This window comes from Semicossyphus pulcher, unplaced genomic scaffold (genome assembly GCF_022749685.1).
Source record: "Semicossyphus pulcher isolate SPU_LCO1_2020_fin unplaced genomic scaffold, fSemPul1.0.p SCAF_3, whole genome shotgun sequence".
NCBI classification, from domain to species: domain Eukaryota; kingdom Metazoa; phylum Chordata; class Actinopteri; order Labriformes; family Labridae; genus Semicossyphus; species Semicossyphus pulcher.
The window spans coordinates 11885403-11901183 of record NW_027211704.1 but is presented as its reverse complement, the minus strand read 5'-3'; the positions used below and the strand labels follow the sequence as shown (position 1 = coordinate 11901183).

The following is a 15781-nucleotide window of genomic DNA, read 5'->3' as shown; positions in this document are numbered from 1 at the left end:
ATATCAATTCTTGCTCACATGTAGGTTTTTACCGTCAGTGTTACCAACTGTTTTCCAATGAAAGTAGCTCGCACTAGCTCCAAAAGTCGCTAGAAGTCGCCAGATGATGCCATACTCTAATTTGCATATAGGTGACGTCATCACGTATTCATTTGCATAACGCTTAGCGGTTGGCTCAGGCCAGCCCCGTCAGAGGCTCACAGTGAACTGTGATTACTCTGAGCAGCATACATGGGAATGAATTACAATATAACATATATCACTGGTCTGAAAAAGTCGCTAAATTTGTCGCTTTTTAGACAAAAAGTCACCACAAGGGTCTGAAAAGTGACCTAGACTAGTTTTGAGCAATAAAATATAACACTCGTATTATATTAATATTACTTGTTAATTTTTTTGTTATCGTAAAAAAAAATGGTTCAAGATGAAGAGATTTGTAACCTGTTATCGTAAGGAAAACATTTTAATTGTGTCTCTCAATATTGCAAAGATTCTTTAAAGAAACCTTTGTCCCTCAAAGAAAGAGGCACATCCAGCAGAATGAAACTGACGCAGTGAATCAGTGGAATGATGGAACCACATCTTTATTTACTTTTATCTGTACAGAAAAAAAACAAAAACATTATCAGTCACCAGATCATGCAAAGCAGTATTGCGTTACAAATAAAAACACAATACAAAACAAACAATATATACTGTACCATAAATATGGAGCCTCAAAAAAATAAATCAATCAATATATTACAAAAAATAAACTCCTGAGATAACACTTACATACATACAAATACAATATGTTATAATTTACTTGCAACGTAGTACTGGAAATGGGTAAGAGACAGGTTGATATGCGGTTCTTAAGTGTTGAGATCTTTTTATTTTATTTTATTTTACTGATATGAACTTAAAAGGCAGCAGCTCAACTGAAAATGGCCAGTCAAGAGTTCATTCCAGGTTACCTTAACTTCAATCTCACAGCACATTCTGGATTAATCAGAAAGACCGACAGTGAAATATGTCGTATCAATCTGAAACCCAGCTTCTGCCTGCCAACCTTAAAAGTCACCATCGAAAGGAACCTTAAAGGGAATGTAAGAATAAGGTATTAAACAGATACACAGATCCTGTATGTATGACCATATTTATATTTATAGTAGGGTGACAGCGCTCAACAGTCATGTCGAGGTGTTATTGCACTACTGTCTCAATGTCTTTTCATGAGAATAATCAACAAATTACAATACTGTTGATAGATCTACACAGAGGTGAAACAAGAGATCACCAGTCACAGCTACAGGCATGAGTCTTTTTACTCTTTGAAATGCATTCAGTTATGCGCCAAACATAACAGTTGCAATCAATCTTGTTCCAGTAGTGTCCAAGTTTAAACACTCGAGGTAAATGAATGCATTTCGAGTTGTAGTCGACCCAGGCCTGCACAGCTAACAAACATAGCTGCGAATTGAAAACATGTTCACAATAAGGCTACAACATCTAGAGAGAGAGAGAGAGAGAGAGAGAGAGAGAGAGAGAGAGGCAACAGAGGGAAACTCAACACTGATAGAGCTTCCTTCTGCTCCAAAAGTCAAACCGAGCCACTTGGAGGAGCCATGCATAACAACACAGATGAACACACGTGTATTTCAAACTCCCTCACACGACATTGATCTTCGAGGCTTGTAGACATAAAAAGGGGGCAGCAATTACAAGCCCATTAGTCGGTAGCCAAGGACCAGAGACACAACGGCTGGATCAACACAGAAACAAACCATTAAATAAGTTTTTTTTCTCCACTCACATACTTTTCACCAAAATTGATTCACTGGTGGGGAAACCATCAAATGTCAAACATCTAATTATTTTTAAAATGTGTCTGAATCCAGCCACTGAATGAAAGAGTTATGTCACTGACAAAAGTTAATTGAAAAGTGCTTCTGGATTTTTTTTTTTCTTATTGGCTTATATCCCTTTATAGTAATATATGTTTATATTTATATCCCGGATGTATACATATATCTATATATATATATACTGTATGTACATTCCATCTGAAGTCTGAAATATTCTACTTTTATATACTTCGGAAAGTGTTCCATAAAGTGTGCTCTGGGAAAAATAAACATTTTGTTATTCTATTCTATTCTAGTCTATATCAATGACGTAACTCCTTCAATCCAATTACTCGTGCACGGCATCATTCACTGAACATCCAACCCAGCAGCCCTCACTGTAACTCACACAGAGAAGCTGAAAAGGGAGGACAAAGGGACGGGGACGGAGGGAATACAGTACAGTAAACACACAAAGTTTAATCTCAGACTGGTTCACATTTAATGTCAAGTCATCACTGGCCAATAGTAAAACGGACGGCCAGAATCATTAAGGGGCTAACTACGGTTAGGCTGTGTCTAGTCAGAGAAAAGGCTTGCGAAGGACTTTCGGAGGTTGCGAATAGTCTCGGCCTTCGCCTCTTCTTGGCCGTCGCCTCCAGAGCTCGAGACCCCGCGGAAGAAAGAGGAGTCGCTGAAGGCGTTGAAGGCATTGGTCAGAGACTGGGACTTACTGGGACGGGAAGGGGAGGAAAAAGAGAAGGAGGAGAACGAAGGTTGGGACGCAGGGAGGATGGATGGCAAGGGGGAAAAGGGTAATGGGATTGTTAATAGAATAAATTGGAGGGAAAAGGAAGGAAGGAAGACAAACAGGGAGATGAATAAGAGGGCCCAAAAATCATAAACACAGTATTTGTACAATGGTCTTTAAAAAAACATTCCAAAATGTGCACATTGCACTTTAATCCCTCTATATTGTAATATCAGTATATGAATACATTATAAATAGTTTATAACTAATTATTATATAGTTATAAGCAGATATAAGGATATTCTTTTGTGCTTATTAATGTATAATAACTACCTATGAAAACATATTTTATATAAATACGTTCTCTTCCTCATGTTATATTGTCATTAATGACCGTTTTTTTTCCAAAATCTAGTTAAAGATGTTAAACAGAAGAAGTTAAAGTTGACAGACACATTGATAAACACTTTAGACTGATGTCAACTTATTGATCTTACAGCTACGATATAATGTGTTGAAATGTGTTTTAATGGGAGAGCCTATAAGTCAGTGTAACCTAAATAGGTCATAATTTCAGCATGTGATTTTGGACTGACACACTTAATGACATGTAAAAAATAAAAAATGAATCGATAATTTTTGTGTTCAGCATGATTGGAATTAAATCGCATATGTAATATTTTTACTCAAGACTGTATTTTGATATTTAATTTTGTTTAGCCCATTGAAATGCATGTCTTTGCATTATCAACAGTGCGTTGATAATACGGCTCTTACTTCAGCAGAGGATGGGTCTTTTGCTGGGACCCTGGTTGTTCCTCCACAGGTGCCTCGGCCTCATCGGAGGCCGCGGCCGCGTCAGCTGGGACAGGCTCAGGGTTTTGGGAAGGAGAGGGCGGCTTGGCCTGGGGCTGAACCTTGGCTGGAGACTGGACATTTGTAGGGGACTGGCTGGCTTTGGCTGGGGACTGAACCTGTGCTGGGGCAGGGGCTGAGGCAGTATCTGAGGCCTGAGTGGGAGCCGGGGCTTGGGCAGCGGGCTGGGGTTTAGGTGAAGCTTTGGGAGGTGGCGGGGTTTGCGGCTTTGGCTGGAGTTGCGGCTTTGAATTCCTGCGAACAGGTGGGATGGGCTTTGCAGGTGGTGTGGGTTTGGGGGGCAGCTCTTTTGGTTTCCCAGGAGCTGGGGATGGGGAGCCCTGAGGCTGGGGCTTGGGCTGCTCTGTGGTAGGAGCCGAAGCCGGGGGAGAGGCCTGGACTGGAGCAGTGGCTGAGGCTGCAGGGGAGCCCGGAGGAGCTGCTGCTGCTGCTGCTGCTGCTGCTTTTGTTGGAGGGGAGCCTGGAGCTGTTGCGGCTGCTGCTGCTGCTGCTGCTGACTTTGCTGGGGATGTCGGTGAAGCTTTGGCTGGAGCTGAGGTGGAAGCAGAACCTGGGGCTGGCTTTGTGACAGATGGGGCTCTCGTCATGGGGGGAGGCCGGGGCACTGGAGGCTTTGAGACTGATCCCGCCCTCTGCACTGGGCTTGGCTTCTGAGCCTGAGCTGGTTTCTGAGCTGGACCTGGACCAGATTTCTGGGCCTGACCAGGCTTTGGTACTGGGTCAGATGCTCTCTTAGCTGACTCTGATGATTGATCTACACTCTGTGATTTCAGTGGTGCGCCTAGAGGATTGAGAAAAGATAGTTATTGAAATATATCTCTATAGAGATACACACAAAGGCAAGATAAGCAAAAAAGTGAATTAAAGGAAATTAATAAATATTATTTCTTAGATCTAGCACCTTTTATTGTAATGCTGCAGTTAGAAAACCAGGCACTTGTTACACTAACCAAAGACCAAAGCAGAACATGATACATATAATGAGCTGGCCCATGCCCATTCAAATATGCCCATTCATATAAAGACCTTTCACATTCTTATTAATCCTAGCCAACTCGTCTGTCCAGAACAGACAGGGGCAAAGCAGGCTCTGAATGTTTGGACTGCAATGACCAGCAGGGGGCGGCAGATCAACGGTTAACAGTAGGTGTGGTTACTAGTCTTCATGCCAAGTGTTAGCTGCTCTTAAGCAAAACTCATGTGCCCAAAAAACGAGACAGTGAGAAGAAAGGAAAGAGTCAGAAATGAGGATGATGGAAAGTATGGTTCAACAGATATATAATTCTGGCAACTTAATGAATCAAACATGTGTGCAACAAAGCAAGACATCATGCCACACACAAAAAGAGTGATGGGCAGGGATGAGTTTCCAGTGGCTAATAGTTGGGTATGTAAAATTGATGTTTAAGACTCTTAGAAAGGGTTTCATTGAAGACAGTGGACACTGTATATAATAATCTATGTTCACTTTATGAGTTTGAGTCTGTCAATATTTATTTCATACATACTCATACACATGATCACGATATGACCAGTACAAAACCTTCATGAAAATTCATCCCAGTCATTCTCAGAGAGTCATTACTGCAGGCAGCTCAATTGCCACGAGTCTTACGTTTATCAGAGTTTGTCATAAAGCATCCCAATGGTTGCTTTGGACTCAAGACATAAAAACCAAAGAAAAAGACATTTGTACAAACACAATTTGTAAAGGGCGACACAATAGGAACTTGCTTGGATACAAATGCTGACATACTCTATCTTTGCTCTATCTCCGCTATTAGATTAAATTGGATGACAGCTGGTAAAGCCTTTGACATGTGTTTGTACTTAATCTTTTTATATCAATCAGGAAAGATTAAATCAACTTTTATTTGTAGCCAAATTGTGTATCAAATATCAGTAATCCAGTGGTCTGGATCCAAGCAATAAAAGGAATGATCATGCAGGGGAAAAAAGATGTTTCTTTTCTTTGAAACTTGTCAAGAATCACGTATCCAAGTTTAATAATTGCCAAGAAAAACATGTACTGTGTACCGTGTAACGCCACTTTGTCTTGTCTCAGGTATTACAACACAGAACAATTAAGGTTAATGCACGACCAAAGGCAACCCCAAGCTTGTTGACAAAACACTCAGGTGGCTTTGTTGCTTGATTAAAGGAAAAATCACTGATCACATTAAACTCACTGTTACAATGCACAGGATTTAAAGATGAAAGGAACAATTCAATAGCCAAGCATGAATCACTAAGACTCGACTTAGCTCAGAAGAACTCGCGCAGTAAACATGAACCATATATTTAAGAAGTGGTCTTTCTTTCCTGTTACAAACGCATACAAAATAAACAGATAATCTGTCTATAAACAGGCTGATGTCTGCCACTGTCCAATCATATGTGACAGTGTTATTATCTTTAAAAGGCAAAGTCATTAATGTCAGACTGAATTCCATGTGAACATCTTAACAGCTCAACACAATGGGCACATCTGACACTCCTGTAAAAATGTAATTGAATGAGCTGGCCTTCATAAAACGACCAGAAAAAACACATTACAGAAAGTGGAGTCTCGCTATTTGTCATCTCCATGCAAAATAGGAAAAGGAGGAATTCAAGATAGTAAACAAACGTGCAAAATGACAGACACACACAGTACAACAAATAATGGCTTTAGTAATTGACAATGTCATACGCTGTTTTTAACAGTAGGCACATTTAGTTTACACATCAGCCCTGAGCACACCACACTGACACGTACGCTGCAGCTGCAATTAATCTCAAGACATAAATGCACTCTAATGTATACTAATGTATAAAAAGTCACAAGTTCAACATGGACAAGGCTTAAAGCTGAAGAGTATAAATATCAGCCCCCCCATTGCAGCCATGAAGCCAGTGAATTACACTGATGCAATGATGATAATCTTACCTTCAAGGAACACATAAGGTTGCAGATGAAATACAAACTGCAGCTTCCAATTTGTAAAATTCACATTCATTTTCTTGCAAAGAATTAGATTAGTAGATTGATACCATCGACTGTACGGTAATGAAGAAGCTACCACAGCCAGCAGACACTTAGCTTAGCTTGGCACAAGGACTTGGCTAGCTAGGCTCCATCAAAGGTAACAAAATCCCCCCACCACCATATCTAAAGCTCACTCATTAATAGCTTTATATCCCTAATCTGCAAGAAACTTCTTCTAGTCAACAAACAAAAACTTTTCCTGTATTTTCCTTCATGGCAGTGATTTTTTGACAGAGAAGGTTTTCTTTTTTTTATATATATACTTTATTTAGTAAGAAATATTTTAAGATGTCTAAGAGAAATTCCTCAAGACTGATTCTGTTCCCTAGACATGTTTTGATCCTATGGTGGCAGCACTTGTATTACAATGGAGAACAGTGTTCAAACAACCTTGAGGTGGAGGACGCTGGCCCGAGGTCCTGTTTGGATCTGCCACTCCTTCCTTCGGGGCAGCACTCTGGGAGAGAGTGAGTGGGCAAGAGAAAGACCGACAGAAAGAAACACAAAAACAGAGACAGTGGGAAAGAGAGGCAAACATGGTTAGGCTGCTTCTGGTAAAGAATCTGCAGTGAATTATGAAGGGCTACAATTAAATGATTTTCTTGCAGACAATAACATCCTGGGTTGTTCTTTTTTAGAGCCTGCCGCTTCTTATACTCAGATGAGAATTTAAAGCACATATTGAGCATTTGTTATTGTAGCTATCTATTTTTTTATTTTTTTATTTCATTTCCTACAGCCTGTACCTGTTGGGGCTGCACAGTGGTCGCCTTCTGGCCTTGAGGGGAGCGGGCAGGTGAGCGGGAAATACTAGATGACCTGGCAGACAGTGCCTGGTTCATCTTAGCCAGCACAACGTCTGAGATGAGCTGGCGATCCTCGGACTGGTGATCACCAATCAACTGCATAGATGAACCCACAACCTGCACAAAGAGGAGACAGTCAATGCATTAAAAAGAGAGCCTTTAATTGAAATATTTTTTAACCCAGGTAGGAGCAAAAAAAGGGAGTAAATCGCACACTGGTCAACACTTCTTGTGTGGTTATGGTGCTCTGGTGTGCTCAGTGGAGTGCAAGTTATTTTTCAAGATAGATATAAAGTTATTCTTTGTGTAAAATTAGTTCTTCATGATCTTTATGATGGTGGGAGATGGTTTATATGGGAATGTTTTGTTTTCGACAATTTGTTTAGCAATTTATTATATGATATGTAATTTGAGTGAATCTAGAAAAATAACAACATGATAAATGGTTGAGAATGAAGAAACAAGCAGCCCCAAAATGTTCAAACACACCGAACTGCCTGTTTTTGCATAAAATGTGCTAATTACCTCTCCCTCCCCCAAGTTAAATGCTATATAATTTTAAGGAGCAAGCAAAAACATTATAAAAAGATATTGTATCCACAATTTTACTGCATCATTGTGGAAACCAAAACAGTTTACCAGCGGAGATGACTCATCTGGAGACTTTTATTGATGTCTTTCCCACTTCTTCATCTAAACTTCCTTTGGCCAAACACCTGACCATTTAATTCTGACAGTAAGGCAATTTCAAAGCTAGAGTGGGATGTTAAGAAACATTGCTTTAGACACCGCGGTGACTGGGTGTTTGTGTCATTGTGGCTCCTGTGTCATTTTCCTCTCTGGCCTCCGGCTCTCTCTCCTTTGCTTCAGTAATGATAATTGTCCAATCTCCATCACGCCTAACCTCTCTATTCATTATCCTCTTTTAGTTTTCTGCTGCTGCCGGTAATTTGAGCAACCTGTTTCACTTGTTTACTCTATGTAAACCACAGTTTACTACACATTCCTGCCAATTCATGTGATGCCATATTTGCCATCATCTATTTGTTTTAAACGTCTACCTGTTGGGTACCTTCTCTTCCGACTCCACAACATTGGGTTTCTTTGCCTGGCTTGAATGATAATTCATCCTCAACTTTTAGCTTGTTCATTGATGGTTTTCAAACTGTTTTTCACCATATGTGCAGTTTATCTGGTCCAGCTCTGCATTCTCAGCAACCAGAATTTTGACAAACATCGCCTCAGTTGACCCAGCTTTTTCTGTGGATGAAGGGGCCCGAGTTGACCTCCTACACCATTGAGTGGCTCTGTACTTTGAGCCAGAAAGCGTCCAGGAGGAAGCAGCTCTCTAGAGCACTCTATCTTGTGTCCTACAAACCCTGGCTCTTCAAGTTGCGCCCTGAGTTGGCTGAATTGTTGGCCACTCAACAGTTCAATCTTATGGCCAAAGTAGTTCCTCTTCCAGATTGCCCATTTTTTTCTCCAGTTTCTTTTGGGTCCTTTTGGGTCATGCCCGGTTACTTCCAGAGCTTCCCTGACTACCTTACTGCTAACTTCCTGTAGGCTGGCTTTCTACCTGCTTTGTGGCTCTGTAGTGCTACAACTTTCTGTCCTCTGCCTGCCCTTTTGAAAGGCTCCCTGCGTGATAAGTGGACCGCTATATAGCGCCATTCTAGTCGACAGACCACTTGAAGCCCCTTACACCACATGCCACATTCCCAGCCTTCACACACACATTCACTCACTGATGGCAGTGAGAATCTGCCCATCAAATTCTATCCCACCTAAGTCATTCACAGACAATCCCAAACTGATGGCCATGCCTTTAGGAGCAATTTGGGGTTCAGTATCTTGCCCAAGTACACTTCATACTGACTGGAGGAGTAGGATAGAATTGTTGATCTTCCCATTGGTGGCCATAGCCACTCTATGCCCTCTCAACTTGGGAAACCTGGATTGTTTTTGGTTCAAGTGTATAATGGTCCAAAGGGTCCTTCTACAGTCTTTCCACTGCCCTGCTCTCTAGTGCTTCGACTGCCCAGCACTTTTGAGAGCCATCTGTCATGCATTCCTGCGGTCGTCCAGTCATTATAGCCTTTACCTCAATTCCCTGTTCCTTCTGTCTGAGCTTGAACCTGTATTCTTCTTTTTTCTGAGCCTGATAGTGTCTCTCTTTCTAAGCCTTAACCGGAATCCTTCTTTCTGCCTGAGCCTGACTCTCTGCCTGTGTCTGACCCTGGCTCGCTCTACCAAAACCAGATAGTCTATTTATCAGAGATGAAACCTATCTCTCTATCAGAACCTGAACCCATCTACCGGAGCCTGAATCAGTCTTTCTGAGCGTGAACCTGTTTCTCTGCCGGAGCTTTAGGCTGTGTCTCCCTTTAAGCCTGAACCTGACTCTATAGCCCCTTTCCCACTAACGCCCGCAAACACCCGGCTTTTTTGCTTAGTGGGAAAGGTTATAATTGGCATTCAGACCCAGGTCAAATGACTCTGCAGCAGACCTGGTTAATTATCGCCTCAATCGCCTATTGATGGGAACACAAAACCACACCAATCTCCTACCCCCTTCCGGCGTGATGCTATGCTCTGTCTGTCTCTGTCATCTTGGTGACAAATTCTGTCCGTCTCCGTCCAAGCACTCGAACATCGTTCCAAATTTGTTGGTGCCGGGTTTGATAAACAGACCGAATGAGTAATAGATACAATAAACACCTAACCACTGTAACATCTTCACTGTTTACTAACCCTGTCTCCGGCGCGTTTGTGACATCAGACGGTGACGCAGCAGAAAAGAGACCGAAAGGAGTATACTTCACTGGCAAGGGGAAATGAGACAATCGGCATTTATTAGCGGGTTTTCACGGGTCTGAAAAACCTGCTAATTTCGGTGGGAGACGGTTATATGTCTCAATCTCAGATTTCCTCTCTGGCCTGCCCTGACTCTGTCTCTTCTTCTACACTGGAACCTGTGCCTCAGTCTGAGCCTGAAACTGAATCTCTGTCTCTTCCTTTAAGCATTTGCCTGACTCTCTACTGAACCTGGATCAGAATCAGTTTCTCCACCTGTGCCTCACTAGAATCTAAATCTCTGTCTGATCCTGAACTCATTTCTCTGTGGTACTGTTAGCCTTTATCTCTGTTTGAGTCTGATCTAGTATCCCACTGTCTAAGTAACAACCAGTCTTGCAGTCTGAGCCTGTACCTGTGTCACCAAAGCTTGGTGAGTTTTTTCCCCATCCTCATTCAATGCCTTTTCGCTCTAATTTTCCTTGCCACCGTAGTCCTGCCCACCTGAACAGTCTTTCTTGCTCCTTCACTGGCCAGGGTCTCCTCCTGGCTACAGTCAATACACACCGGCTCCATGTTGCACCCTTGGGCAATAAGATTGGTTCTCCATCCATGACCTTCTTTTGCAGGTTTAACTCTACAAGCTATTTCACAATGTTTGCATTTGGGATCTGCTTTTCATTGCCTTAGGCCAGAACTGTTTGGTGGAGTCTACTCAATGTTCAATCTTCATCACATCATAAGCTTTGTTAAATCTGCCTTTTAAACTTTTGTATGATGGGATCAGAGTACTGAGCGATTTCCCACTGAGGCATGACCACTTGGCTTTTAGGAATGGCAACACACATTCCTATATTAATGTGTTATTCACAACCAATGTGGTACTGACTTCAAGTACAGACATGAAACATGAAACCAATATGATGAAAAAGTACTAGAGAGGAACAGAATGAAAGAACATTGATGCTGAAATTGACCCGACAGACAAAAACACATACAGACACAACACAGAGACGCTACCAGGTGTTAGTCATCAAGCACCAAATATGTATTTAGGTTAGGTTCAGTCAGTTTATTGCTAGCCACACAATCTCAGGACCCAGCGGTGTGAATTAGGCCAGAGGCGCTAAATTTAACACTCAAAGACATTTTTAGCCCTTTAACAAAACAGAACTCCACCAGGCTGATGTCAACACGGTGAGAGTGTTCAAATAAACGAGGCAGTAAATACAGCAATGCAGTGAAAATGTCTTGCTATATAATGAGAGCCAATGTTTTATTGCTCAGCTAATAAGTCACTCTTGAGTTCCCCTCCTTCCATCCACTCTTTATGTGTCCTTCTCACCTCAGTGATGTAGTCATTACCATCCTTGCCACAGATGGCTTTGACGGCACAGATATCCAGCCCTCCGAAGATCTCCGAGCAGGCATCAACCCACAGCTTATACCTGTCACAGAGAGAAGCTGGATTAAGGTCTACAAAGAGTCATAATCTGTTTGCAGGAAACAGAGTACCGAAGTTGGAGCTCGAGTAAGGTTGAGAGGAGTTTCGGGTGTTTTCTGTATGAAACTTTTCCTGCCTTACATCGTCTTGCTCAGCAAAATAAAGGTACGGTTTTGTTCTTAGACAGCACTTTAACAAAACTATTGGCTTATGTATCACTACAGCACAGTACGTGGGTGCAAATGCGGCTCTTCCGGGCATTTATCCTGACAGTAAACCTGTAACAAAGACTCTCTAGCCTTAGGCCTGTTAGGTGCTTTCGCTTCCTTGGGTTGCTGCACCTGCATTTGTAAAGAGCTCCATCGACTTGCTGTCTGGAAAACTGAACACAATCAACCTAGGGCGAAAACTGACATATGTTTTTTTTTCTCCAGTGTCAGATTCACCAAACAAAAAGGCTGAAAATCGATGTCCTTAATAGCTCACAGATTAAACAACCCTATCTGATCTTTATGTCCGTTAATGATTGAAATGATTGACTTGGTGATGCCTCATTATGTAGGGGGCTGCGTACTTGGCAGTGTAAGGTTTGGACAGTTCAAATATTTGCAAAGTAAGCCTCCAGTAAGTATTGAAATGTACTTTTTGAGTCGATTTTGTTGTTGTGCTCCACACTTACGTTGGTGAAGCAAAGACACTACACACAATACCACTTATTGTCCTACATCTCTTCATAGGTCTCTTTTGCAGCAAATTTGTCGCTTAAATAATTTGACTCTGTTGCATCTGTTTGCAGTCTCTTTAAGCCATGCCAGTGGGCATGCATTTTTAATGTTTATAATTACATCCTTGCTGTGAAAGGTCAAAATACTTGCCTTGAAATAGGCGTCAAGATTATCAATCATCCCAGATTTTAGCCGTGAGCGGAGCAGCTCAGTGTAGAAATTTCCTTTGTTTTTGACAAAGAAAAAACATCACGAGCCACACTCACAGAATCTAATATTTATTCCCTCTCTGTCTTTGTGTGCAAAGACACAAAACACATTGAATAAAACATGCACAGCGTCCTCCTGTGCATGTTTAAGTCCTCCAAAAACATCAAATGATTTCCAAAAATCCGGGTTAACCCGCGTGAACTTAATTCAGCTGAATCATTCTGCTGTGCAAGTACATTGTGACTAACTGTGACACAACACAAGGACGACGTGTGCGACACCAGGGCAGCCTGAGCGTCACTAATGTAGAAGCGGTGCTCACTTGTCAGTCATGGCTACTTGTTCCAACATGGCAGATCCGGTGTTGCTCTTCCAATTACCAGAGATGGAAGTTCGCCTGGAAAAGAAGATGAAATTGTGCGTTAAATTATTGCAGACACCGACCTTCACTTGTAGAAATGATTAACACAGGCAAGAGAGATCGAGACAACCTTGTAGCCAGAGGAGTGCTGCTCTTTATTTTACAGTGGATGCACAGGTTTACAGCAGTAGCATGAAGGACAGGGACCTGATTCATTCCATTTATTTATCCCCTCCTTGGTATTTGTCAATTTATTAAAACTGTACTGCTGTAAGAAAAAAGTAAATGATTTCTGTGGTGTGTAAGTGTGTTATATTATTCATAATGTACTGGATACAGGCAGGTTTTGCACCATTTATAAAAAAGGATAGAAGTCGCTCTGCTCCTAAAAACCGATGGATGAAGATGCAAGGTAGGAAAAGCACTGAAACCAACTAACAAACAAGAACAGTTACATGTATGCTTTGTAGTCGGCGCCGATTTTCTGGACCCTGATGTCGTACTTGGCGTCTACAAATGGCTCCGTGGTGCAGTATGTCTGAGTGATGGCCACCACACTGGCAATGTCCTGGAAGTCACTCACGTTGTCCACTTTGACCTACGGAGCAAAAACACATGTAGAAATATTATTTATGTAAAGAAAGTCCGTCATGATTGTTTAAATGTGCACAAATACTTAACTCTATCTTTGGAGGACATAGCTGTCCAAAAAATTTGCAAAAACTTTTACTGCTTGTTAACTTAAAAAATAAGGCTTTTGTTTTCCTGCTTATAGTTGGATGAGAAGACTGATTCAGATTTTAAATATAAAGCTAGAGGCAAGAGGCTGTTAGCTTAGCAGTTAGCTTGGTGTAAAGTCTGGAAGTAACGGTAAATAGCTAGCTTGGCTCCGTTTACTGGCTATCATCACCTTTAAAGATCGCTAATAAAAACATTATATCTCAGTTGGTTAACGTGTACAAAAGTCTGAAAAATATAATTATTTTTGGGTGATCTTAACTGATTCATTCATTCATTGTCCTTGCAATTTGCATTTGTAGTGTCTAAATATTTCTATGTCGACAACAAAAGGCAAATGCAGACATAATAAATGGCCTGAATCAATATGGAGTATTGAAAAGAAGATATTGTGTTGACAATGGTCTACTTTGTACAAGTGATCTCACCCTTAGACTGAAACACAAAAAAGGGGCATTTCTACAGAAGCTAAATCTGTAGTAAAATACAGGTCTGTAAAAGAGGAGATGGTGGAATGACCAAAGAAGTAAAGAGGACAATAACACAATATCAGATAGTGCAGTGGAATGATGAGTGGCGGATCGATCGGGAACCATAAAAAGAGGTTAAACAGTAACTCTGATTCACCCATAAAATATTATCACAGTTATCAATTCATTACAAGAGCAAACAACAACCTAAAGAGAATATAAAGTGATGTGCTGCGGTCGTGATAAGAGGAGAAGATAAGGAAAGACTGATAAGAGGCAAACAGATAAAGTGGTAATGTAAGTCAGAGGAAGCATTAGATGTGACAGTCTAATGTGTGGGCGTCAGCCGGGCAGCAGTTTTCCCAACTGAACTGACACATGCATTAGATACTGTCATGTTTGCTCTGGCAGATGTGTCAAGTCCCTCTCCTGCTCTGACACATTTACAGCTGACCTGAATAGGGTCGGACCAATCACAACCATTTATCCACAACTTTTGATACGGGGATAAACGCTGTTGAGGCATTTTTGTAAACAACAAAGATCTATGCTGGAAATTTGGAAAAATCTGAATCCACAAGCACCTAAGTATGAAACAAAGTGTTTTAGGTTATGTTACGTGCAAATGGTAAATATTCACTACTAAAAAATGTAAAGCCAAAAGACCACTATGTTTATGCTTTGTTGCTCTGTTCATTTGCATATTGCCAGGCTATAGATACACAGTTGGCTTTTATTCCAACCACACAAAAGTTTACATGTCACATTACCTGAAAACTCAAAATGTAGCATTTTAAGTTCGTAAAGTAACTGTGAAAAAACTTTGTTAACGTTTCTTCTTGAAGCTTGAAAGAGGAAAGAGGCAACTTTACCTTTCCCATTCCAGAGTGGGCGTGTCCGATCTTCACCACGACTGGGAAACTTGGTGTTGTAATCTGAAAAGTAATAAAACAATAAAAGGATCAATACAGATTAAAAAAAAATACAGAAAGACTACAGCTTCAACATACCAACATATCCACAAACTGGAGATGAAAAATGAAGTTGCTGTTTAGAGCAACTGTCACAATTCACAGAGGAATTAGGCCTTTATTGTCTAACATTTCGAAAAAGGAAAATCTCAACAAATAATATACAGCCATGGTTCTCAGCTGGTGGGTGGGGACCCAAAAGTGGGTCGCGGAGCTGTTTTCAGAGGGTCGCAGAAGTGTGCTTGGAAAAAAAAAGTTGGTGGTAAAAAGTCTTTGCTGCGCTTTTATTTTGAAGGACATGGGTTTCTTATGACGAGCATGCAGAAGAAGTTTAGTTTATAAACACATTTACATTCTTGAAACCTGATGAGCCCTAATGTAGTTTTATTTCTGTTGAAAAAAAGCATGTTCACTAAATGAGTTGTAGAGGGAATATTTTCCTCTGATGCACTGGCACCTGCTGGTCATTTGATTGACCATTATACTGTTGTGTTTTGTGGAGCTGACATATTGTGATGTTACGTTCCTCAAGGCCAAAACTGCACCATTTTTTTTTCAAATATTTTTTGAGTGGTTGAGAAATTCTGGTCGCGATTTGTCATTAAGGAGGTGGTGGTGAGTCCTGAGGCTCGACCAGTTGGGCTGGTCTAGAGTAACTTGAATTCCTTATAGGTCTGCAATGAGGTGACAGCACTCTATATACTGTAAATGCCATATTTTTACCATGAGTCACTCAACTAACTCTTATTTTATTGCTACAAAAATCTGTGATGGTCAAATAT

General features: G+C 41.1%; 1 protein-coding gene across 1 annotated transcript in view; it reads right to left on the bottom strand.

Moving 5' to 3' along the window:
* Positions 1–559: 559 nt before the first annotated feature.
* syn2b (synapsin IIb) overlaps positions 560–15781 on the bottom strand; it is an 87598-nt gene continuing 72376 nt past the window's right edge. The window contains exons 6-13 of the mRNA XM_069677552.1: positions 14901–14963; positions 13276–13418; positions 12782–12856; positions 11426–11528; positions 7228–7404; positions 6872–6938; positions 3355–4234; positions 560–2559 (exon numbers count right to left, since the gene is read on the bottom strand). Coding sequence (XP_069533653.1) covers positions 2406–2559; positions 3355–4234; positions 6872–6938; positions 7228–7404; positions 11426–11528; positions 12782–12856; positions 13276–13418; positions 14901–14963 — 1662 coding nt within the window. The 3' untranslated portion in view covers positions 560–2405. The remainder of the gene's footprint in view (positions 2560–3354; positions 4235–6871; positions 6939–7227; positions 7405–11425; positions 11529–12781; positions 12857–13275; positions 13419–14900; positions 14964–15781) is intronic.